General features: G+C 41.1%; 1 protein-coding gene across 2 annotated transcripts in view; it reads right to left on the bottom strand.

Moving 5' to 3' along the window:
- Positions 1-23,058, bottom strand: part of SPOCK3 (SPARC (osteonectin), cwcv and kazal like domains proteoglycan 3) — a 396,496-nt gene that overhangs the window by 107,443 nt on the left and 265,995 nt on the right. For both annotated transcript variants that reach the window (XM_054030790.1, XM_054030791.1), the window contains exon 5: positions 22,355-22,481. In XM_054030790.1, the coding sequence (XP_053886765.1) occupies positions 22,355-22,481 (127 nt within the window). The remainder of the gene's footprint in view (positions 1-22,354; positions 22,482-23,058) is intronic.

Here is a 23,058-nt window from a genome sequence, read left to right as displayed (position 1 = left end):
TTTTTCATGTTTGCTGTCTGGTCACCCTATCCCCAGCAGACCAGAATGGCAATTACTGGTAAAGTCCTGCTCAGCCCAGGACTGGAGCATGATCAGCATGCACAGAATCTTTGGAGATTTTAGCTTCAAAGGTCTAGCAAGTCTCTACTTAGTATACGCGAACTGCAGTTTTTTCCAAAGGCTTATTTCTTGACTAGTTTTGAGTAGATTACATGGCAAAAGGCAAATCACTGATGCAAAGACCCCCATTCCCAGTCAAGTTTCAAGTCCCTGCTCCAAAGGACAGGGGCACTAGAGAATTTCAAAGAAAATGTCACCTGAATTTAACACAGGAAAAGCATGGATATTTTCCCTAGCCTTAGTTTCTGAAATGGCTAGATTATTTTGGCTGAAATTTTCCCAAACAATTCTGCCTGAGCCAAACACCTGCAATGGAAAATTTCAGCCCAAATGGTTAAAGGTTAGCAAACTAATGAGCAACTGAAAATGAGGTCTCTAAATGGAAAGCATCAAGGAACCTCAATAATGAATGCTGTTACCAGCCCCACCTTTAAATTAAGATTTGTAAAGTGCTCTGATATTCTTTGCAGAGAAAGTTAGACTCAATTACAGACAAAAAACACTAAGTTATTTAAGTTGCAAAGTCAAGCGCTCAAAAGATAAGAAATGCCAGAATTAAAGTTGCCCACATCATGTTAATTCTGCCCCCGTGTGCATATGCATTATGATGCAATCTGATTACAGTATCACATACTATTTTTTTCTGCACAACTCCTTCCTCATCTAGTGCACAGTATGGACTGTGAATTTGATGTGAATTGAAATCTTAACGAAATTTCACTGTGAGGCAAACAGGAACTCTTTCTAGAACATTAATATTAGCACATTAATGAGATACTTTTTAGATGACTCATAACTAGTAATTACAAAACTGCAAAAATGTTTCATGTTTGAAAGGTAGCTGTCATCTTTAATTGTAACTTATCTAGGTAATGAAAGTTCTTTACAGGCCAGTAATTTATTATGTGGGAATTTATTTTAAAATTAAACAGGGCACTCTGTATAGTTCTAATAAGAAAACGCACTCATGAGTAATTCAATTCAGCTTCAGCTGATACTTACTAGTGCATATGTTCCAAATGTTAAATTGGATTACATATGTCTGTATAGCAGAATTATTTGTCAAAGTGAATAATCTTTAATCAGAACTACTGACCACTCATGTGGATGATGAATCTAATGCTTGTCAGTGACAAAACTGGGGCAGAGAGAAGGGTACTCGTCCCCAGCTCCATGTCTATTCTCAGGCCCTGCTCCTCAGCTCTAACCAAACTTTCTGGAATCTGGAGCAGGGGAATGACTGATGCAGTGTGTCTAGAGCAGGGGAGTGAGAGACCTCTTAAGTCTCTGTCCCTCCAATATGCCTTAATTTACACACACACACACACACACACACACACACACACGATCCTTCCATAGTCCTCTGCACTACCACCACCTCCAGCCCCCACTCTAGCCCCTAACAATTAATATGTAAGCAATTAAACAAAGGGGCTGTGAGTGTACAGGGACTTGGAACATCCCCTCCCCCCCGCACACAACTGTTTTCCTTCAAGAAAAACTCACACTTATCCCACTCATGCTTCCTTCCTCCAAGTGTTGTGGAGTTGAATATGTGAGTATGTTTTGAGTGTACATTATGTGAATTGAGATCATTCTGGATATTACAGACAATTACCAGTTTATACAACAGTATCTTCAGCATTTATGTTGAAAGCAAATTTACTTTTGCAACCTTAACTTTAAGTAACATTTTTAGTACAATTTAGAAATAATTATGTCCATATATAATTCTTATAAGAGCCTTGAGAAAAGTACAAATATATTTAATATAAAGTTTTGAGCTAAAAACCTCACTTAATTAACTAGAAATAATCCCCTTGATATTATAGCATCAGCAGTTCTTGGGCATTATTTCCAGTTGACTATGTTTTTAGCTCAAAACCTTACATTAAAAAAACCAAAAACATTAAATGTGTGTGCGCTTTTCTCAAGGCTCTTATAAGAATTACAGACATGTTTATAGGTAACACACTTGATTAGCTGTTAGTGCAAAATTAGGAAAGATCATCTGATGCTGACAAATATGTTTTTAGACTTTAGAGCAGAAGAATTAAAACTGTAAAATTATGCATTAAAATTAAACATCCTCCAAAAGTCTAAAAAAATATTTTAGTTTATGATCAGCATCAACTGATGTTTCTTTTATTTTACACTAACCACTAATCCAATGTGCTACCCATTCAATAAGAGTTTAGGTTAAAGCTATTTCAACAGATTAGCACTACTGTAAAAACAAACAAAACACCTGGGGGAATACAAACAATGTTTTGACCCAGAAACAAAAGGACATGTGCTTTTGAACCAGGACCACTAGCAATCAAAAGTCTATTGTGCTTGAAAGAGAACTGATGATATGTTGCTTATAAAACTATGACCCAGAGAAAGCAATTTACAAGGCACACTGAAAATCTGTATAAACAATTCTCTTCCTGTTCTCAGGAAACTCATTCTCCTATGTATCTCTTGGTCTTGCCAGCTTTCTTCAGCACAGTGTAGTGCAGCAATTTAAAAAAAGACTATAAATCAGGTCACCTAGTTTCTAATGCCTTTTATTGTCACCTTGAGGAAGTCACTTAACAGTTTTAGGTCAGCTTTTCAAAGGTATTTAGGCGCCTAAAGATGTAGGTAGGTGCCTAGTGGGATTTTCCAAAGCGTCACCTGTTAAAAGGAAGGTTTTTTATAGTGTTCAGAATGTTTGACTTTAAAATAATTTTCACTAGAAACGCTTAATAAACAAATTGTTTTAACTTTAAAGTAGCACTAAAGGCAAAATAATTCATAGTAAATATTCCCATGTTATACTTCCTCTCCCCCAGGTATAGCCACATCAATACAGTTATCCTAGAACTATCTAAAATATATCCATATGGTTGGTGCGCTTGGGGTATGTGATTATGTATTTTGCTCTATATTACACACAAAGAACTATGTTGAAGAATATTATTAAGGTTGCAAAGTCAAGCACTCAAAAGTTTAGGAGCCCGGGGATGACATTTCCTATCCCAGGGTACATCTACACTAGCCGCTGGATCGGCAGGTAGTGATCGATCTATCAGGGACTGATTTATCACATCTAGTGTAGACACGATAAATCAATCCCCGATTGCTCTGACGTCAACTCCTGTACTCCATCGTGGAGAGAGGCAGAAGCGGAGTTGATGGGGAACAACAGCAGTTGACCCTGTGCCATGAGGACGCAAGGTAAGTCGACCTAAGATAAGTCGACTTCAGCTACGCTATTCTCGTAGCTGAAGTTGCATATCTTAGGTCAATTCCCTCCCCTCCGCCCCAGTGTAGACCAGGCCCCAGTTTTCCCGACATCCCAACTACCTGTTTCTCTCTCCCCTCCCTCAACAACCTCCACTCCCTGACTTCTTGTCCCAATCTCCTCCCCCCACACCCAAGCAGATCTGGCTCTTCTCCCCTCTGCATCAGAACCACTGAGAGCACAAGAGTCTCTCTGCTCTAAGTCTCAGGCCCCAGGCCCAGACCCGGTATGTCCCACAGCAGCCCCAAGCTGAAATTGTAGGTCAAGTCTTGCTCAGTCCCAAAGCTGGAGAATGCTTAGTCACATACAATCTTTGAGGGAATTTAGCTGCTAAAATTCTAAAAAGTCTTTGCACAGACCATGTGCAAATTGGGATTTTTCAAATGCTTATAACTTGGCCAAAATTGGACAGATTTCAAAGGGACCGCACAAGGCACATCCCAGATATAAAGGCCACCCGACTGCCAAATTTCAAGGTCCTACTCCAAAGCACAGGGCCGCTAGAACTTTCCAAAGAAAAGGTCATTAAAAAGTTTTTAACATGGACAAAAAAAAGGTAATTTTCCCTACTCTCATTCTCAGAAATGGACTGTTTTGGCTGAAAATTTCCAAAAAAATCAGTCAAGGAAGATGGCATGTACAACATTTAAACAGGTGAAATTATAAGCAACTGAGAACTGTGTCTTATAGTGGGAAGCGTCAGGCACCCTAGATAATAAGTGGTGCTTCTAACTGCTCTCTTTCTCCCCTCTTCCAATGTCCACTCCAATAACAGAGAGAGAGAGACAGACACACACACAGAGACAGACACACACGCGTATGTGTGAATTTGGCTTCTCAAAACATTGAACTTTTGTTAAAGATTCTACTCGGGGCCTATTAAAATGTTTTATAATTCCACTTTTTGGTATAATATACTTTCTCAAACTACACTCACTGATTGCATTACTAATTAATCAAGTTCAATTTACCTAATTATCCCAAAGTTGAAATATTTATAAAGTTATAAGTGAAGTAAAATATCACATAAAGGGCATGCTCATTAGTCTTTAATTACAGAAAAGTAATGCAAATACCATATACAGACAGGCCTAGTTAATCCATGCTTGGTTTCCCAGTGTTTAAGTGTCAAAAACATTTAAGCTATGCTATGTGGTAATCAGAACTGGTAGCTTGCAAACTGATTCATATTCAGGTCCAAAACTGGTCAATGCGTGATCTGTCAACACAAAAAATGTTTCAATAGGTTCAAAACCTAGGAATTCACCTCGATACAGAAAGTGACATAATATCAGATCATGGGTCTTTGCTCTTTCTCCTTTGTTCTTTTGCAATTCTAAAAATCTATGGCACAGTTTACTTTAACTTAATATACTAGATATTTAGCTTATTTATACGTTGTCCTAGATACATAGGATTCCCTCGGTTCTGTTGGAAGGAAGTGTTGTTTTACAGAATTCTGTGTGATTAATTTGTTTTCATCCTGCTGGGCATGAAATCCCCTCCAGGTGCAACAGGTGAAATTTTAATACTCCAAGGCATGTTCTTCTCTACATGGGTTATGAATAACTCCTCTTGAAGTCAAGGGGAGATATTCATATTCGTTGGAGACAGAATTGATTCCCAGGACTGGACCTGAACTGTCCCAATAATTGTTTCTGGTATTTCACAACTTAAATATGTCAAATATTTTTTCTCCAAATTTCAGACAAAACAAAACCAACTCTTTCACTCACCCCAAGGATCTGTCTCAACTTCTCTTACATTTTTTCAAATCCTGTGGCTCTTACAATTCTTATTCTGTGTACTTATCCTATGTTCCTTCTGAACCCCCACATTACATTTTTATGGACTTAATTACTCTGCTTTCAGAGTAATTCTGACATACTTATTTCTCACCCAAGGGGGTATCAAATATATTATAATTAGGGAATGACCAGTCTCACTAATTATAATATAACTAATGCATTCTGGGCTTCTACGACTGAGAGTGTACTTAAAGAGCAAGTTGACACAAATTAGCCTATGTTAACTTTATACTATTTACTGGGGAAAGTTTGTGAAACAAAAAGAGCTCTAGGGCCTAGCTTCCCATAAAGAAAGGAGATAGGAACAGACCAGCTGAAATGTCCCTGAACATGAGTTAACAGGCCAGGTAGCAGTGCTTAGAAAATAATGGAATTGAAAGGTTCTTCAACCTGCCAGAAATCAGCTGAAGTTAGGGAGGATCCTTCCTACAGAAAAATGATTAAATGTATTACAGGAATCCTGGGCCTGTTGGAGGGAAGGAGACCGGTGAGGAAAAAGAGGTTACAGCCATAGTCCTCTTTCAGCTTTGTGAGCCTCAGAGTTTTACCCGAATGTCTACACTGCAATTTTACAGCCCCATAGCCTGAGTTCTGCAAGTCTGAGTCAGCTGACACAGGCCAGCTGCGGTGTTTGATTGCAGTGTAGACATACCCTGTGACAGCATGACTAGTTCGCAGGAAGAGTAGAGTTTTAAATTACTGGCATGGTGTTTGATGTTGACTCTTGAAACTGTACAATATCTCAAGTCCTCACTAAGTGCTGATGTGACCTACATGAATAGTGCATAAGAATATTTTGCTTAGAAGTTGAACACTTTGTTCTGTTTGATTTCTAAACTAATTGCAAGTTCTAATACATTTTAATTTGAATAATTACATTTTCTCTAGTCATTTTTTACCTCATTTGCAGTTCTGTAGCTTTTCAGATGCTTAATATTCCATTAATTGTCACAGAAAAACAAAAACAAGATAGCTCAATAATGTTAAATGTGTCTTCTTTTATGCTTGCTATATATACACTTTGTTTTAAGACCTTTCCTGATGGGAAAAATAGAATTAATTACTGGAGAAATTAAAGATTAATCAAAAAGTGCAGCAAATGAAAATGCACAGAAATTATAGCTCTCCATAAAGCCATGAAACACAACAGAGACAGTCTTAGAATAACAGAACTTAATTTAGAGGTCTATTCCTTCTTGATGAGCACACATTTAACTCCCATTAATGTTAAGAGGAGTCAAGGAGGAACATCAAAGAAAAAACTGGTCTCTCTGGTTCAGTACACTTGAAAGTGATGTTTAGTTTAAATGAACACACAAAAATAAACATTAAATTGGCATTAAGAAAATTACAGAAAACAGCAGAAGCAAGGCAATTCAAAAATTAGATTTTTTTTTGTCTGTTTTAATGCACATTGTAGCTATATATTGCAGCTGTAGGGTAAATTCAGGAAAATGACCCCTTTACACACCCAAACAGAACTATTGAGCACAGCATACAGGAAGCAAGTAATACACAATCCTCTTAAAGAACCAAATCATCCAGTGGTATTCAGAATCCCATGCAAAATGGCCAGACCTCTTCAGACCTTAGGAGGTGAATGTGCTTTCATTTCTGCACAAAACTTCAGCAGTTTGGAAGAGCTACTAAAGAGACAGAAGCTATGTGCAAAGCCCATATATGAGGGCATGGCTCTCCCATTGTCTCTGGGACATCAGTGTGTGTTCAAGACAGAAAGAAAATGTGTGAATCTAGCATCCCAATATGCAAGTGAAGGGAGAAAATATCATGTTACAATTTTTCTTTTAATAATAAACTTCTAATAAACTTTTTCTAGGTTAATAACTGCCAGATCTTACTCTGGCCCTCTCCTTGAGGTCCTGATCCAGAAAAGTCTAAGTGTATGTTTAAATACTGTGCTGGACCAGGGCCTCAAATCTTCTTCCTTACATCTTCACTCATTTAAAAAACAAACAAAAACAGTGGCTGAATTTCTATCCTCTCTCCTTCTTTCTCCCATCCTCACTTGAATCTCCAACTAGAAAATAAGAAATAAGAATGGTGGGAGGAAGGAGGCACACACAGAGCCACTAGCTTGGGGGAAGGAGAAATGTGGGGAGACACATGGAATCACTGATGGAGGGGAACATGGAGTCCCTTTCATGGGATAAGGGGGCAATGAAGAAGCACATGGAGCCTCCACCATGGAGGTGGAGAATGGGGGACAATGGTATGGGGGGGAAAGGGGCACCACGTGCACCGGTGCCAGAAGTTTTTTTCCTAGCAGTACCCCTAGGGGAGCACCCTGGAGTGGCACCTCCATGATGCGGTATAAGGGGCGCTGTGCGCTCCCCACACCCTTAGTTCCTTCTTGCCAGACAACTCCGACAGAGAGGAAGGAGGGCGGATGTGGAATAGACATGAGCAACACATTTCAAAGAATACCAGTTACAGAAAGGTAACTGTTTTTCCTTCTTCGAGTGATTGCTCATGTGACTTCCACAATAGCTGATACCAAGCTATATCTGTTGGAGGTGGGAAGGAGTTCACAAACTCTCAGGATGGAGAACGGCCCTGCCGAACCCGGCGTCTTCCCTGATCTGAGAGACAGTCTCATAATGCGAGGTGAACGTGTGAACTGAAGACCACATGGCAGCCCTACAAATGTCCTGAAAGGGGACATGGGCCAAAAAGACAGCTGACGAGGCCTGTGCCCTAGTTGAGTACACCTGCCAGTTCATAACAGGTACGGATGCACGAGGTGATCCAGTTGGAGAGCCACTGAGTGGAGATCGGCTGACCTTTCATGCGCTCGGGCGAGGCGATGAACGGTTTTGAGGACTTTCTGAATGGCTTAGTACGTTCCAGGTAAAAAGCCCATCGCACATCCAATGTGTGGAGGTAGCGCTCCTCACTGGACGCATGGGGCTTGTGGCAGACGACTGGCAGAAAAGTGTCCTGACCCAGGTGAAAGGCGGAGACCACCTTTGGGAGGAATGAAGGGTGTTGGTGGAGCTGGACCTTATCTTTATGATACACAGTGTACGGGGGCTCGGAGGTCAGGGCTTTGAGTTTCATGACCCTCCTAGCCGACGAGATCGCAAGCAGGAAGGCCATCTTTCATGAGTGGTGTGACCAAGAGCATGTGGCTAGCAGCTCAAACGAGGGCCCTGTGAAATGGGCCAACACCAGGTTTAGGTCCAACTGCAGGAGTGGGGGCTTAACATACGGGAAGAAATGATCCAACCCCATAAGGAATCGGCCAGTCATAGCATGGGAAAATACTGTGTGGCCCTGCACTGGCAGATGGAAGGCCGATATGGCCACCAGGTGCACCTTGACAGATGAGGGTGCCAGGCCCTGGGCTCTAAAGTGAAGGAGGTAGTCCAGAATAAGCTGGATCGGGGCAGCCACTGGGGAAACGCCCCGCTCGTCTGCCCATCTGGAAAACCGAGACCACTTTGCCAAGTAGGCTCAGCGCTTGGAAGATCACCTGCTTTCTAGGAGGATGCGCTGAACCCCTTCCAAGCACGTCCTTTCCTCCCTACCTAACCATTGAGCAGCCACGCCATGAGGTGGAGTGCACTAGGTTGGGGTGGAGGAGGTGGCCCTGGTCCTGGGAGAACAGGTCCAGGCGGGACGGCAACGGCCACGGTGGGGCAACTGCCAGGCCTGTGAGGGTCCTGTACCAGTGCTGCCAGGGCCAGGCCAGGGCAATCAGAAGGAGCCGGGCCTTGTCCGCCTTTATCTTTCCCAGGACCTTGCTGATCAGTGGGAACAGGGCAAAGGCATAGAGAAACTGGCTTGACCAGGACAGGAGGAAGGCATCGGAGATAGCGCCCTGTCCCAGCCCCCCCCCGGAGCAGAACTGAGGACAGCAATGGTTCTGCCGAGTCGCAAACAGGTCCACCTGGGGAGTTCCCCACACTTGGAAAAGTCTGTGCCCCACCTCGGGGTGGAGAGACCACTCATGCTGAGAGGAGAAGTCCCTGCTCAAGTGATCTGCTTGTGGGTTCCGGGTGCCCGGCAGATGGAAGCCCCATAAGCAGATGTAGTGGGTTATATACAAAAGTCCCACAGCCTGAGGGCTTTGTGGCAGAGGATCGTGCCCTGCCTTGCCTGTTGATGTAGAACATCGAGGCTGTGTTGTCCATGAGCCCTCCAGGTGCGAGCGGAAGGCTATGCACGCCAGCTGTACCACCCTGAGCTCCTTGACGTTTATGTGGAGGGTCAGATCCTGAACCGGCCACAGAACTTGGGTCTGAACCAGGGCCAGCTCCAGGCACCAGCTTAACAAGCAGGAGCTTGGGGCGGCCAAGGGAGAGGGGCAGTACCTGCGGCAATTCGGGGGCGGCAGGTTCCTCACTCCCTCTAGAAGCGAAGGACCTGCCGCTGAAGTGCCGCCGTCAATCGCGGCTTTTTTTTTTTTTTTTTTTGCGCTTGGGGTGGCAGAAATACTGGAGCCGGCCCTGGTTGCGGGGGGCAGGAAGCAATGGTGGGGAGAATGCGGCACGCCTGGGGGAGGAGGCGGTGCTGGGGATTTGGGGAAGGGGTTCGGAAGGGGTGGAGTTGGGGCGGGGCCAGGGGCAGGGCGGGCATGAAAAAAAAGGGGGGGACGGCCAAAATTTTTTTTTGCTTGGGGCGGCAAAAATCCTAGAGCCGGGCCTGGTCTGAATGTTTCCCACATAGGCTCCCCATCCCAGGTCTGACACCAGTTCCAGCGACGGGGCACCGTGAGGACTTTGTCCATCCTGTCTCTGGCCTGGGAGAACTCCGAGGCCAACCAGTGCTGGAGGGGTGGTTGGGTGGGGAGGAAGTAATCTGGAGGGTATAGCCCCGGGAGATGGTGTTGAGGACCCATCAGTCCAAGGTCAGCTGCGACCTCTCCCGGAGGAAAGCACACAACCGATTGGAGAAGGGAAGCTTTATTGAGGGTGGAACCCTGATGAGAACTGGCAGGGCGCCCCCAGGCATCCCATCAAAACCGCCTTTTTCCCACTTGCTTGCCCTTGGAGGACCCAGGCTGGGGGGGCAGGGACTGGCATGGCATAAAGACCGCTTGGAAAACATATGGAAGGAGGATTTCCTCAACATATTCTTAAGCCTCTATTAAACTATATTTATAATCAATGAGAGGGGAATTGGTGTGCTGTACTGTGATACTTGATGTGGTTTGGAGGGCCCACGCTGCATGAGAAGCAGTCTCATGGTTCAGAAATGAGAAGTTGTGGCTGAAGGTAGCCAATGATCACTCAAATTTTTTGATTTGGCCTGACCATAATGTCAATGTAGAGATGATGACTCCAGTTAGGATGTTTCTACTGCCCTGCAAGGACAGTAATCTGCTTGTACTGCTGCAAAGGTCATTGCATTTGAAGTCAAAGGAAATCAGAACTTCAAATTGGAATGTTATAAAAAGAATTGTTTTTACACTTCCTACAAGTACCAGCATGAATGATCCAGGTGCAGAGGCCTGCCTAGAATATATGTCTGCTTTGACAGCCAAGGGGTCTCATCCTAACCAATCCCATGGGCAAGGTGGATTCTGGGGAGGTCTGATTGTTAGTTGACTTTCAGATCTTGGTTAAATACTTGGGGATTCACCAGTGGAGGAATAAACTGAGCTGGACCAACTTTCAGGCATCAGATCTTGTTATACCATGTATACTTACAAACTGTGATCAAGTCACCCCTTAACCTTCTCTCTTATAAGATAATTATAGTGAACTCCTTAAATCTATCATTATAAGGCATGTTTTCCAATCCTTTAATCATTCTCACAGCTCTTCTCCACAATTTTTCAACATCTTTCTTGAATTGTGGACACCAGAACTGGACACAGTAGTCCAGTACCGATCACACCAGTGTCAAATAGATTGCACCATCTCTATCTTATTCATTTTTTCATGATTTTGATGGATATCAGTTTATTTTAAAACATCTTTTTAAAATTTTTGATTTAAATTTTTCACAGTTGTCTAAAATAATTTTAAGCTTTATTTTTATCCATTTAAACGTTCACAATTGTGGGAAATTATGGGGGATCAGATAAGAATTATTTACTGACAACAAATGTTTAGACTGAAAAAGTTAAAGCTTTATAACCATTCAAACAAACTGAACATCACATGTCAAAATATACAAGATAAATATCTTTTCATCAAACTCTAGTAAGTTCTCAAGCCATTTTTTCTTATTTTCGCATGTGTAAACTTTTATTATTACTGATTAAAATATTTTGTTATCTGTTTGTGTGTGTACACTGAAACTGACATTTACCAATACAAATCTAATCCTTCTACGCCTACTTATCACCCAATGAACTAGCATTTTGGGCCACAGCACTGCACGGGAAGCTCATATTCTACTCTTGGGGGAATTCTGCATCACTGCACATGCATGGAATTCGTGTCCCCCACAGATTTCTTTGCTTCCCTGAAGAAAAAATTACTTCTGATTGGGAAGCAAAGGGAAGCCTGCAAGAGCAATCATGTGCCCCTCCCTGGCAGCACAGGCAGGTTGGTTCTGGAACCTACAGCAGCCAGGAGAGACAGACACTGTCCCTCTTGCTCGTTATTGTGGCATGCTTGACGTGGAGAGATAGGGCTTTGGGGTGATTCTCCTCTGCACCACTCCTACTTTCTCAGAATATAGCAGCCTGCCTGCTTAGTGAAAATTTTCTATTGCCTTTTTTGAATTCCCCCAGGAGTATAAAACGGGTATAAAAGTTTTAAGGCTCCTTTACATTGCCAGAGTGGTGTGAAGGACAGTATGGCCTTATAAATGTTGACAGTGCTTTAGTGATAAAAACTGGTCTAAATTTTTGGACTGAAAAAAATTCCTATAAAAATGTACTCCATGAACTGTTTGGTACTGACCTTTTAGAGATGGTCAATAGCCAATATAAATGGTCAGTTGGACTCCGCAGCACTCACTTGCTCTTCAGTTGCCTATGATATAACTCTGAGCATATGGCATTTGTTGAGTAATAACTACAAATAAAGGGTAAAACCTAGCTACATTACTATTAGAGAAAGGGGGTTTGGAGATTTCCTCCAAAGCTCCCCACTCCCATTCTCCATCCATTGTATTGTAGTTTAAATAAATTACCAAAATAATTGAAACCTGTGTGATGATATTGCCTTAATTTGACAAATCTTTGACAAATAAAATATGCAGAATTTTAAAATATTGTACACAGAATTTTTAATTTGCTGGTTTAGAATTTTTAATATTTTGGCGCAGAATTCCCCCAGGAGTAATATTCAGCTGATTATCCACTATAAACTCCAAGTCTTTTTTCAGAGGCATTGCCTCCCAGGATATTACCTCATCCTACAAGCCGGTATTTGGCTATACTGAAGTGATTATAGTTTGCTTGTACCCAGTTTACCGAATGATCCAGATCACTCTGCATCAGTGATCTGTCCTCTTGTCTACCACCGCCCTAACCTCTGTGTCATCTGCAAACTTTCAGAAATTTTATGTTTTCTTTCAGTTCAATGATAAAAATGTTAAATAATATAGGGCCGGGAAACTATTCCCCACATGACTCCACTAGAAATACACACACAAGATGATTATTCTTCATTTACAATTATATTTTGGACCTATCAGTTAGCCAATTTTGTGCCATGTTGCTTTGTATTGTTCAAGTTTCTTAAACAAAATATTGAGTGATATCAAGTCAAATGACTTACAGAAGTCTAAGCTTAGCCCATAAACACTGTTACCTTTATCAATCAAACTTACAATCTCTTTAAAAATATATCAATTTAGTTTAACAAGATTTTTTAGCAGTAATTGACCCAGTGTGGGCCTTCTGTGTTTGTAAAAAATAATATAAATGCCCAAGAACTAAGGAAGTCAAGTGCCAACATTACCATAGAAATATGAGAGCACCTCTCTCTCAGAACAGTCTAGGCAGATATAATATAGTCTCTTTTGGGGTGTGTGAGTAAAGATTTGTAATTAATTTCCAGATATATGTAGATATACCTGGGAAAAATCAGCTTCAGTTTGTACTTGCAAGGCCTATGGCCAGAGGACTGCACAATCTGAGAAACTGTTAAGAACACTACATCCCTAGAGTTCTTACCTGTCCTGGTAACTATCATGATCTGGGCCGACATCTTTCATACTAGGAAGGTTGTTTCCTGATCTGACAATCAGGCTGTGTCCCACATTATTAATAGTCAGTAAATCAGATTCCCAGAGTGTGACATGTCTTATGTGTGCTTATATGTCACTGTTTAAAATGTAACAATTATTTTACCACATCCTTGGTACTGATAACAGCATTTCTTTTTCTCATTTTCCGTTAGACGGGTTTCAAGACCTGGTAGCAGGGTAAAATACAACCCAAGTGAGGGCCACAGACATTGTGGATTCTTGGCTCCTGACCTCACAGACTGATAGAGAAATCTATTGCCACAGGACCACAGGGCATACAAAGCTGGTTTATTCTAAAATACCACATTTTGGGTAGGTTCCAGCCTCCCCCCATGTATGTCTCATCTCCGAGCAATAGAAGGTTCTGTCAGCTGTGGTGCTGGTTCACTACAGACTTTCATCTATACTGAGTGCATCCTACTTGGCCAGAATCAAATTCTCCTGTAGAGTCATGTGGTTTGTGGGTCCATGCAAGGGATTTCTCATTCACTGGAGGGTTAGTTACATTCACTGTCCTCTAGGATGACAAAGTGTCCACGTACACAAGGATAGTTGGTGTACAGCAGGGTATACACAAATGGTAAGGAAAAGGGTCATGTTTCACATGTTTTGTTTAGGCATTTTTTGGTGTCTTTTGATTCAAAAGCACCCCTAACTTGGAATGATGGGGAATGAGTTCCTAAGGGTGGCCTACTTGATCCTACATTTACCCAAAAGAGACTAGGTTGCTCAGGGGGCCATCAAATGAGGTAACAATAGTATTTATGTGGAAAGGGCCCTCTGGGCATTTATATTATTTTATTACAAGCCTGAATGGAGGATCAAGACCTCACTGTGCTAGGACCTGTACAGAGAGAGAACAAAGAAGACAGCATTTTCTTTGGCATCACTGGCAGAATGAAAGTTTAGAGGAGATCAATGACAATACAGCAGCTTCATATGGAGTAGAGATCTCAGATCCCTGCATGTCTTTAAAAAAATAAGTGGAGTGGAGGACTCTTGGAACAGGAAGTGAGGTAGCTGGGGAGGGGAGAGAGGGGTAACAGAATGTGATGGAATAGTTTCGAGGCCATTTTTTTGGGACTATATTATGTGGCAGGGATATTTGGCTTCAGTAAGCACGTTTCCAGTTTGTCCTTTCAGGGTTAGTCTAACATGCAGCACCAGATGAGGTCTGAATCTGCCGTATAATCCACTGAGTACACAATGGGTGGCTGGCAGATAAGGAGGTTCACAGATTAGTTTGGGATTGAGGTTATAGATGCAGTCACAATCAATGTAATATTGGTCAAGGAGAGCTATAAATGGGGAAGATCTCTAAATTTCTGTAAGGATTTGGTGGAATGAACTTTTATCTCCTGAAAGGGTGTCATTTACAAGACCTCCTGGATGGCAAAGTTTCAATACCTACCAGACTGGACTAGGTGGGTGCCAGAAGATTTATTTCTTACAGATTATGTGGCCCAGCATTAAATCACATTATTTTTGTCTGTGTCTCATTTACTGCTGTGTCTACTCCAATACAGTTTCATTAAAAGAAAAATCAGAATGGAGGAAAGTGGTGGTTTATTCTAATTAAGAACCGTGTGATGGATCTGTGCTCAATCAGGCCCATGTAAAGTTGTTTCTATTTACTGTTACCAAATAAAGGGGTCAATATTTAAACATTCTGACAGCTAACTCCTCCACAAGATACCAATTTGCACTAATATGAATCAATTAATCCTACAGGTTCTGGAGACTGAATACTTACACAGCTTTAGTTTATCATCTTTTCTGAACTGGAAAGGAAATGCCAACAGCTCAAACATGTGTCTGAAAGTATCACATGAAGTTGATTAAGTAGATAGGATTCAATTAACTTCACATTTATAATAGGACACACCAGAATTAAACACCTCTACTTACTTTTTATTTCTAAAGACTCCTCCAAATAAGCTTTTTTCCTACCCTTAACATTAAGACATGTGGATAGCTTTACAAAATAACAAAACCTATTTCTAAAAATACACTGACACCAACTAAAATGGCACTGGCCTTAAAATGGAAATCATTAAATGTGGGGGGAATGAAGTTAAGCATGCAGAAAGTTAGATTCGTATAAATTTATAAAACAAGTGGTTAAGATTTTCACACAGTCAAGAACAACATAATGAACATATTCATTGCTATTAACCTACTGAGTCACACTCAAATTTCTGGTGACTCCAAATCATACCTCCAGAAGGTAATGACTCCAAATCATAATACCTGAAGGTTAAAAAAATCACTTTGTATTATACAAAATTTGTGTGCGTGTGTGTGTATATATATGTATGTATGTATGTATACACACACACACACACCCCCCTGTTAATTATCTATGTGCAAAGTATCATCAGAAGTCCATTCCTATCTTTCAGACATTCTGGATATCTTTTCTAATTCCTTTCCCTTTGATCTCCCCACTCAGCCCCAAACAGTTAGGACCCATTACATTTTTGAAAAAATAATATTTAATCTTAACTTCATTTCTCTAATTGTAAGGAACCAAGTCTGTCTTTCTGTAATCATGATTATTGTTGGGATTTTTCAGGTGATAAAAATGTTTATGGCTAAATGCTATATCAACAGAGTCCTTTCTTCTCTAAGAGTAACTGCAGACATACCACCAACCAGATATACTTTTCATAAATAGGAAAGAAAATAAATTGGTAAAAAGTTTGCTGTCAGGGTGAAAAGGACTTGACATTCTTGAGGAAAATGCTACTAGCAAAAAAAATGATGTATGGCTTATTGCCAAGGCTATTCTGGAATGAAACCAAAAAGCAAGTGGCAAACTTTGTTTTAAAAGTAGTTTGTTTCTGTAACACTGTCTCTTAAAAATACTGAAAGCATTGTTATTCTGTAATTATTAGGGCTAGGTCATCCCACACCTGCAACAAATGTTGAGTATGTATGAAATCCAAGGCACTACATACAGATTAAGGTAGCATTCAATATATGGATAAAAAATCTGTTTTATAGTTATGAATTATTACAGCTATATTAAAATAAATAATCCCTTACATTATGGCAGTGCTTGAGTATCTGTATGTAAAATTGACTGAAAACTGACTAATCTACTTTCATTGCCCAAGTGGAGAGAAATGGAGAAGGTAAAACATGACCAATAATGAAAATATTTGTAACAATTTTTTTTTATTAACTAAACCAGTGGTTCCCAAACTTGTTCCACCACTTGTGCAGGGGCTTTCCCTCCACAAGCGGCAGAACAAGTTTGGGAACCACTGAACTAAACAAAAGGTGTTGCATAAAATGCAATGTAGGTAAGAACACTACAGTGTCCCTTTAAATTAAATTTTTCCTGTACAGCCACTGATGCTGATTTTTATTAGTCAACATTTCATCATGCATTTTCCCCCTTTTAGTGTCTCCTTCATTCTGTAATAAGCATTTGACTTTTCCACCCTTCCTTTACACTGACAATGTTAATAATTATGGGCCAGATACTCCTGCTGAGTAGCACATTAGTCTGCTCAGTTGTCCCACTGAAATCACTGCAAGATATGTGGCATTATCAAGTTCTATATAATCTCATTTTGAAGACAATCTTTTAAAATGTTTTTTCACTGTGGCTCATTTACCACATATGACCTCACTTATGTTTTTGGGAACCAAAAGCACATTTGGAGTTTTTACAATTACGCAGTTCAAACAGCAAACATGCTATGGGCTTTATCTGACAGAGTAGGGCATGGTATTTCCAAAGCAGCATCCACTGGGAAATTATACAAATGCACTGCACAGTTCTATAACACTGATATCCTTTATTGACTTGTGTTCAGAAAATGTATTGTACAATTTGCAATCATTGACAAATATATTCCCAATAAAAGAAAATAACTATACTGTAGAACAGGGATCGGCAACGTTTGACACGCGACTCACCAGGTTAAGCACCCTGGTGGGCCGGGCCAGTTTATTTACCTGCTGACACAGCAGGTTTGGTCGATCGCGGCCCCCCACTGGCTGCGGTTCACCGTCCCGGGCCAATAGGGGGCTGCGGGAAGCCACGGCCAGCACATCCCTCGCCCGCGTCGCTTCCTGACGCCCCCATTGGCCCAGGACGGTGAACTGCGGTGAGTGGGGGTCGCGATCGGCCGAACCTGACAAATCAGCAGGTAAATAAATTGGCTCGGCCCGCCAGGGTGCTTACCCTGGCGAGCCGCGTGCCAAATGTTGCCGACCCCTGCTGTAGAATGTGGCACGGTGCTGGTTGAGAAGCCCTTAATCAGCTCCTGCCACTCCCCAATTAAGGGGAATGGATTGGGGTTGGGTGAATAGCCTTGTGCCTGCCTGGTAACTGGCTGCACCTGCCAGTCTTATTAGCCCAGAGCTATAAAGGCTGGGAGGAAGCCAGAGAATGGGGAGAGGGAAAGAGAAAGGTCAGGCACAGAAGGAAGTTGAAGCCTCCTAGTCTGTTGCCGGCCAGGCCTGTTGTAGGCAAAGTAGCTGTGAATATAGTTGGGAACTGGTGGTGGGAAACCTTATGAGAACAAAGAGCATGGGTGTTGCACCAGACTGAGGTGTCCCTGACTCATTGAAGAGGGAGGCCCAGGGGCCAAATATCCAGGGGCGCAGAGTGAACCCCATTACATAGAACAATATTAAGCTTTCACTGAGCTTGAAGAGAATCAAAATAAACTTTGCCTGGAGTAAAGGAACAAAAATATTTATCTTTTATGTCAATTTCAAGAGTGATTGCTCCTCAAATAACCTTGAATGTTTATTTTGATATACATGCATCATAAATTTGAGAGAATACAGAAAGCATAACATCTTTAAAAAGAGGAATAAGTAAATATTTGTAAACAACCTCCTGTAGTCTCTCACATTTTTAACATTTTGCTGACAAAGGACTGGATTTTGCATTTGCTCCTAGTTCTGTGTAAGAAGTGACACACAGTAGAACCACCTAAAGAAAAGCCCTGGAAGTGCAATATGAGAAACAATCTCTTTCCCCTTATTCCTGGGGAGAAGTAATTACTACCAGCTCAGCTGTGCTGATTGGGGCATTGGAAGGGGAGCACAGTAAATTCCCCACCACCTTTCACAGTGGTGGGAAGCACTACCAGACACAAAGAGACCTATTTCCCTCCACACCCATGCAATGAAAATGTGAGGAGGCCACACAGGAGCACGTGTGTGCATCTCTCTCTCTTTCTTTTATACCTCCCTACAGCCCCTGCACTGCTATGTATGGCCAAGCCATGACTGAGCCTATAGGACTCAATGAAGTCATGGCACTACTCAGAGTACAGTACTAATGAACATAAGTAAGGGTGGCAGAATCTTGCCCTTAGTGGGTTCATTTAGCCCCATATCTTTCCACACAAAGCGACACAATTTTGACTGCTTCAGTTATTGTGTGTCAGAGCTCAATTGTAATGATTTTAGTGCTAACCACCACTTGTACATCTCTGTGTACACCAGGCACTATATATCCTGAAAATACACTGTGTTAGTAGCAGACATTTAGATGTACAAATTAAATCACTGCCATCTTTTCAAAGGATAAATGAAATGAGAGAATCTGACTCTGCCTGCACAAGTTTTGCAGAACTAGTTACACTAGAAGCAACCAGACTTGCCTTGTATGTCTCTTTTTTATTTGAGAATTTTCAAAGTTTTATAGAAAGAGCTCTTATTCCACACTCTCTGAATCTCTTAATTGCACAATGCATGTGTAGCTGCTGTTAGAATATCTGAAACTCCTGTGTCACAGTATTCTGAATACTGTGCTCTGAATACTGAGGTACTTCACAAGCCAAACATGAAACCATCATATAGATTTGAAAAATTAAGATTTCTGGAGATACTCCTCCCTTATCTCTCCTGCATCCTCTGCAATTGTACCCCTATAAGGAAGAAATGGCCAGGAGTCACCACCATTGCTGGAAAAATGTTGTAGGCAAAGAAAGGTCACATGGATCCCCTCTCTCTTCCCTTAGGGAGTAGTTAGCAGCCTTGCTCACATCCACATAAAAGGACTGGGGAAGAAATGACTGGGAAGGAGGCATTCAGGAACTTTGAGGTTTCTAGGTTTGTTTTGTTTTGAATGCTCTTCAAAGACTGCTAATTTCTTTGGGATGAGGGTAGGATAGAAGGAAGATAGGGTGACCACATAACAAGTGGGAAAAATCGGGACACTTTTTTGGGGGGTGGGAAGCGGCGTATAGTTGAGTATTAAAACAAAGCCCCTAATATCAGGATGTCTGGTCACTCTAAAGGAAGATGACACACTCTGAAAAATGACAATCTGGCTTTGGCATCAGTACGGAGAGGGAACAGGGCTGGGAGAAATTGTAATGTGTAAATTCTATACTTTTAATACAGTTGGTTATTTGTTGTTAACCTGTTTGTGTTTGTCTGGCTTTTTAGAGGATAAGATCTTTGAGAGAAGGACCATCTTCCTTTCTCTGCATGTACAGTGCCTAGCCCTGGGGCCCATTTCCTGACTAGCCCTTTGAGTGCTATCATATGGAATTACTAAACAATGACGACGAGATAGTTGGCATGATTTAAGCATGTTTCAAACAGGTTTTTAATAGTTCTTGTATACATATATGCATGTAGTAATTTACTGTGAATTATTTATGACTATTTCTCAAACACTAAAGTCAAAATAGTATATCCTCATTTTAAAAGAATGCAGTATTTCCATTCCCAAGCATTCAGAGCCTCCAAAAACTCACGGCATTATTGAAAAAAAACCTCATGATCTCAAAGCCAGTCAATTTGGGGTTCTTTTTTGTTTGCTTTCTGAGAGTTTAAAGTGAACACAGGTCACATTTCCAAACTTTTCTCTACAACTACAAAAACTAGAATCTGACTTTTAAAAAACATGAACTTTTGAGATTCTCACATAATCCCTTGACCCCAAGGGCTGGAGCTTTAAGAAATATATTAAATATAATGAGATTCAGGATAAAATATTAAGAGCTAGCTGGCAACACTGAGAATGAAATGTTGGTCATATCCTGCTTATCTTATTAAAGCTGAGCAGGACACCCTTCTTTTGGGTATGTCTACACAGCAGCCGGGAGCATGCCATCTTTACTTGAGCTAGCACTCTAAGAATAGCAGTGTGGGCATTGCAAGAAGGGCTGTGGCTCAGTCTAGCCACCTGAGACCAAGTCCACGTCATCTCCTGGGTTCATGCTGGCCTGAGGCACCATCTATGCTGCAACGTCCACACTGCTATTTTTAGTATGCTAGATTGAGCAGAGCTAGTGCAAACCTGTACATCTCGGCTGGGAGGCACGAATAGGAAGTATAATCATATTTTGGAAAAGTTATGCACAGATTGCAAGTGCAGCAGAAAATCAAAAGGAAAATTAATACAGTAAATAGCAGTTCTACAATCTTTAAATGGGTGGGGTATTGAGTAAGTCCATTGATTAAAATTCTATAAAGAAAGTGGGTTTTTTTTTTTGCCTTTACAGGTAATCAGTGCATAGCTTGTGTATGATAGATGAATTTTTTTTCTTCCACTAAAGCATCAGGTATTATCTATTGGTGCAGACACTTTGGTGGGATAAAGATCAGATGTCTATACTAATATTATATGGTGGATCTCGAGAGGATATTGACTTGCTTGCAGTCCCTGCAAAGAGCAGAACTGCCTTCTCGTGGTTTCATTCTTTTCTCCCAAGAAATCTCAGAGGTTAATCCTGGGCAAATATTCTTCTGTTTTGTTATGTTGTATACTGCAGGTTTCCATGCTGCCACCCCTTTAATTCAATGTGTATGAGGTGTTAGGACAGTTAGTGAGTAGATATTGCACTCTCAAAACTGGATGAGAAGGTGATATAAAGTTGAGTGTCATCGCCACACTGAAGTGCTTTCAGTATGGTGATGACACTCAAATTTGTATCTCTTTTTCATCCAGCTTCAACAGTGCAGTCAAGCATCTCAGTCAGTGTTTGGGAGATACTTGGATACAAATGAGAGTAAGTTTGTTGAGAGAACATCCATGTAAGACTAAGGTGTTTGTGGTGCATTGCAGGAAACAATTAAGGGATTTGGCTAAATTTATACTTAGCACCAGCCCCAAATGAGTGTAAAAGAGTATGCACATAATTTTTCAATACAGTTTGTAACTTGCAGACCTGGTTAAATTTCCAATTGCTTTTTTCCATGTATGCCTAGTCCATGGGATGCAAACTTTTCTTCTGGATGCAGACATGACTACTGTAATCCATACCATTGTCACCTCAAGATTAGATTACTGTAACGTGCCACACCTTAAGCCCATTAGGAAACTGCATCTAGGGGAGAATGAAGCAGCTTGCTTATTATTAGTATCTCATAGTGAGCATGACATCTTTGCCCCCGAATCTGCAGTTGCTGTCTACTTGTGGCCTGTAGGTAGAGTTTAAAGTGTTAGTCTTTCCTCATAATAGCCTGAAACCTATCTACATGGATGACTGTTTCTCTCCTCATTCACCACTGCCACACTTTGCAGAATGGCCTGGCCTGTGTTTCCTTGATTTAAAAGAGAGGGAACTGTGAGTAAGGGGTTCTTCCTTGACTTTGCAGTTTACCCTCCATAGGTCTGAAACAGCTTGAATTTTTAATCTTCAGAGCATGCTGCAAAACTCATCTTTGAACAGGCATTTGTGAAGGCTGAGTTGGGTGGAGAGGGGGGGGGAGTAGGATTTCTTCTGAAATCTGAGGTAGGGGAATATCATTATATTTATTTATTTACTGCTAACTATTTGTTTTATGTTGGGTGAGATTTGTTGCTGTTCTGCTTTTTAGACTCACAATATTTTGGATTTTTTGTGGGTATCCGCCCAGGACAGGTTTTTATGCTGTTCAAATCAAAATAAATAACTGCTTTTTTTATTAAACAGTGGGATATTTGACTGTTTTTGGAAATATAAATTGACTTTAGCAATGAATGAATGAATGAATAATTTGATTATTTTATTCTTACCTGAGAAGAATATGTATGACCATCTGATCCACAAACAGGATTGGTATAAACTACTGGACACTGCTTGCAGTTTGATGAAATGGGACCACCTCTCGGTTGTTTATGGCCTAAACCAGCCTCTTTCATACTGTAAATAAACAAAAAGCATTAACCTGATAAGCAAAAGTATTTGTAAATGCATATATATTGTCACACTATAATTATTAGTCACCTGAGGACCTTGTGTATTAGGTTCCAGTAGGTAAAAAACATCTTTCCTACACACTCTCTCTCCCACAGCTTTTATATGACACGCATCACTGCGGAATCTGAGCACCTCCATGGTATCTCAATACCTAACACTTTATAGTAAGCAAAAAATGACTGAGAAAGAAGATATAGTAACACTTATTCTTATTGCTTTAGCAAAAAAATCCAGCAGGTGCGCATATATAAAAAAAATGTGCCAACATGAAGAAAATGCAAAATTCATACCATTCTACTGGGTTTATATAAGTACGAGAATAAAACAATAAATCGGTGATTTCTATGCACTATTTATCTGCTTGGAATCTTACTAAGGAGTAGAAGGGGAAAAAAAATGAGAAATCTGCAACACAATCTCAATCCACTGGGCTGTGTCCTTAGCAGCGAGTCCCTCACAATATCAGTTTAGAAAGTCCACAGCATTAAAGTTCCTCAATTCCCTGTTCTTCCATTCCATG

This window comes from Malaclemys terrapin, chromosome 5, assembly GCF_027887155.1.
Source record: "Malaclemys terrapin pileata isolate rMalTer1 chromosome 5, rMalTer1.hap1, whole genome shotgun sequence".
NCBI lineage: Eukaryota > Metazoa > Chordata > Testudines > Emydidae > Malaclemys > Malaclemys terrapin.
This window is presented reverse-complemented; position numbering and strand designations above follow the sequence as displayed.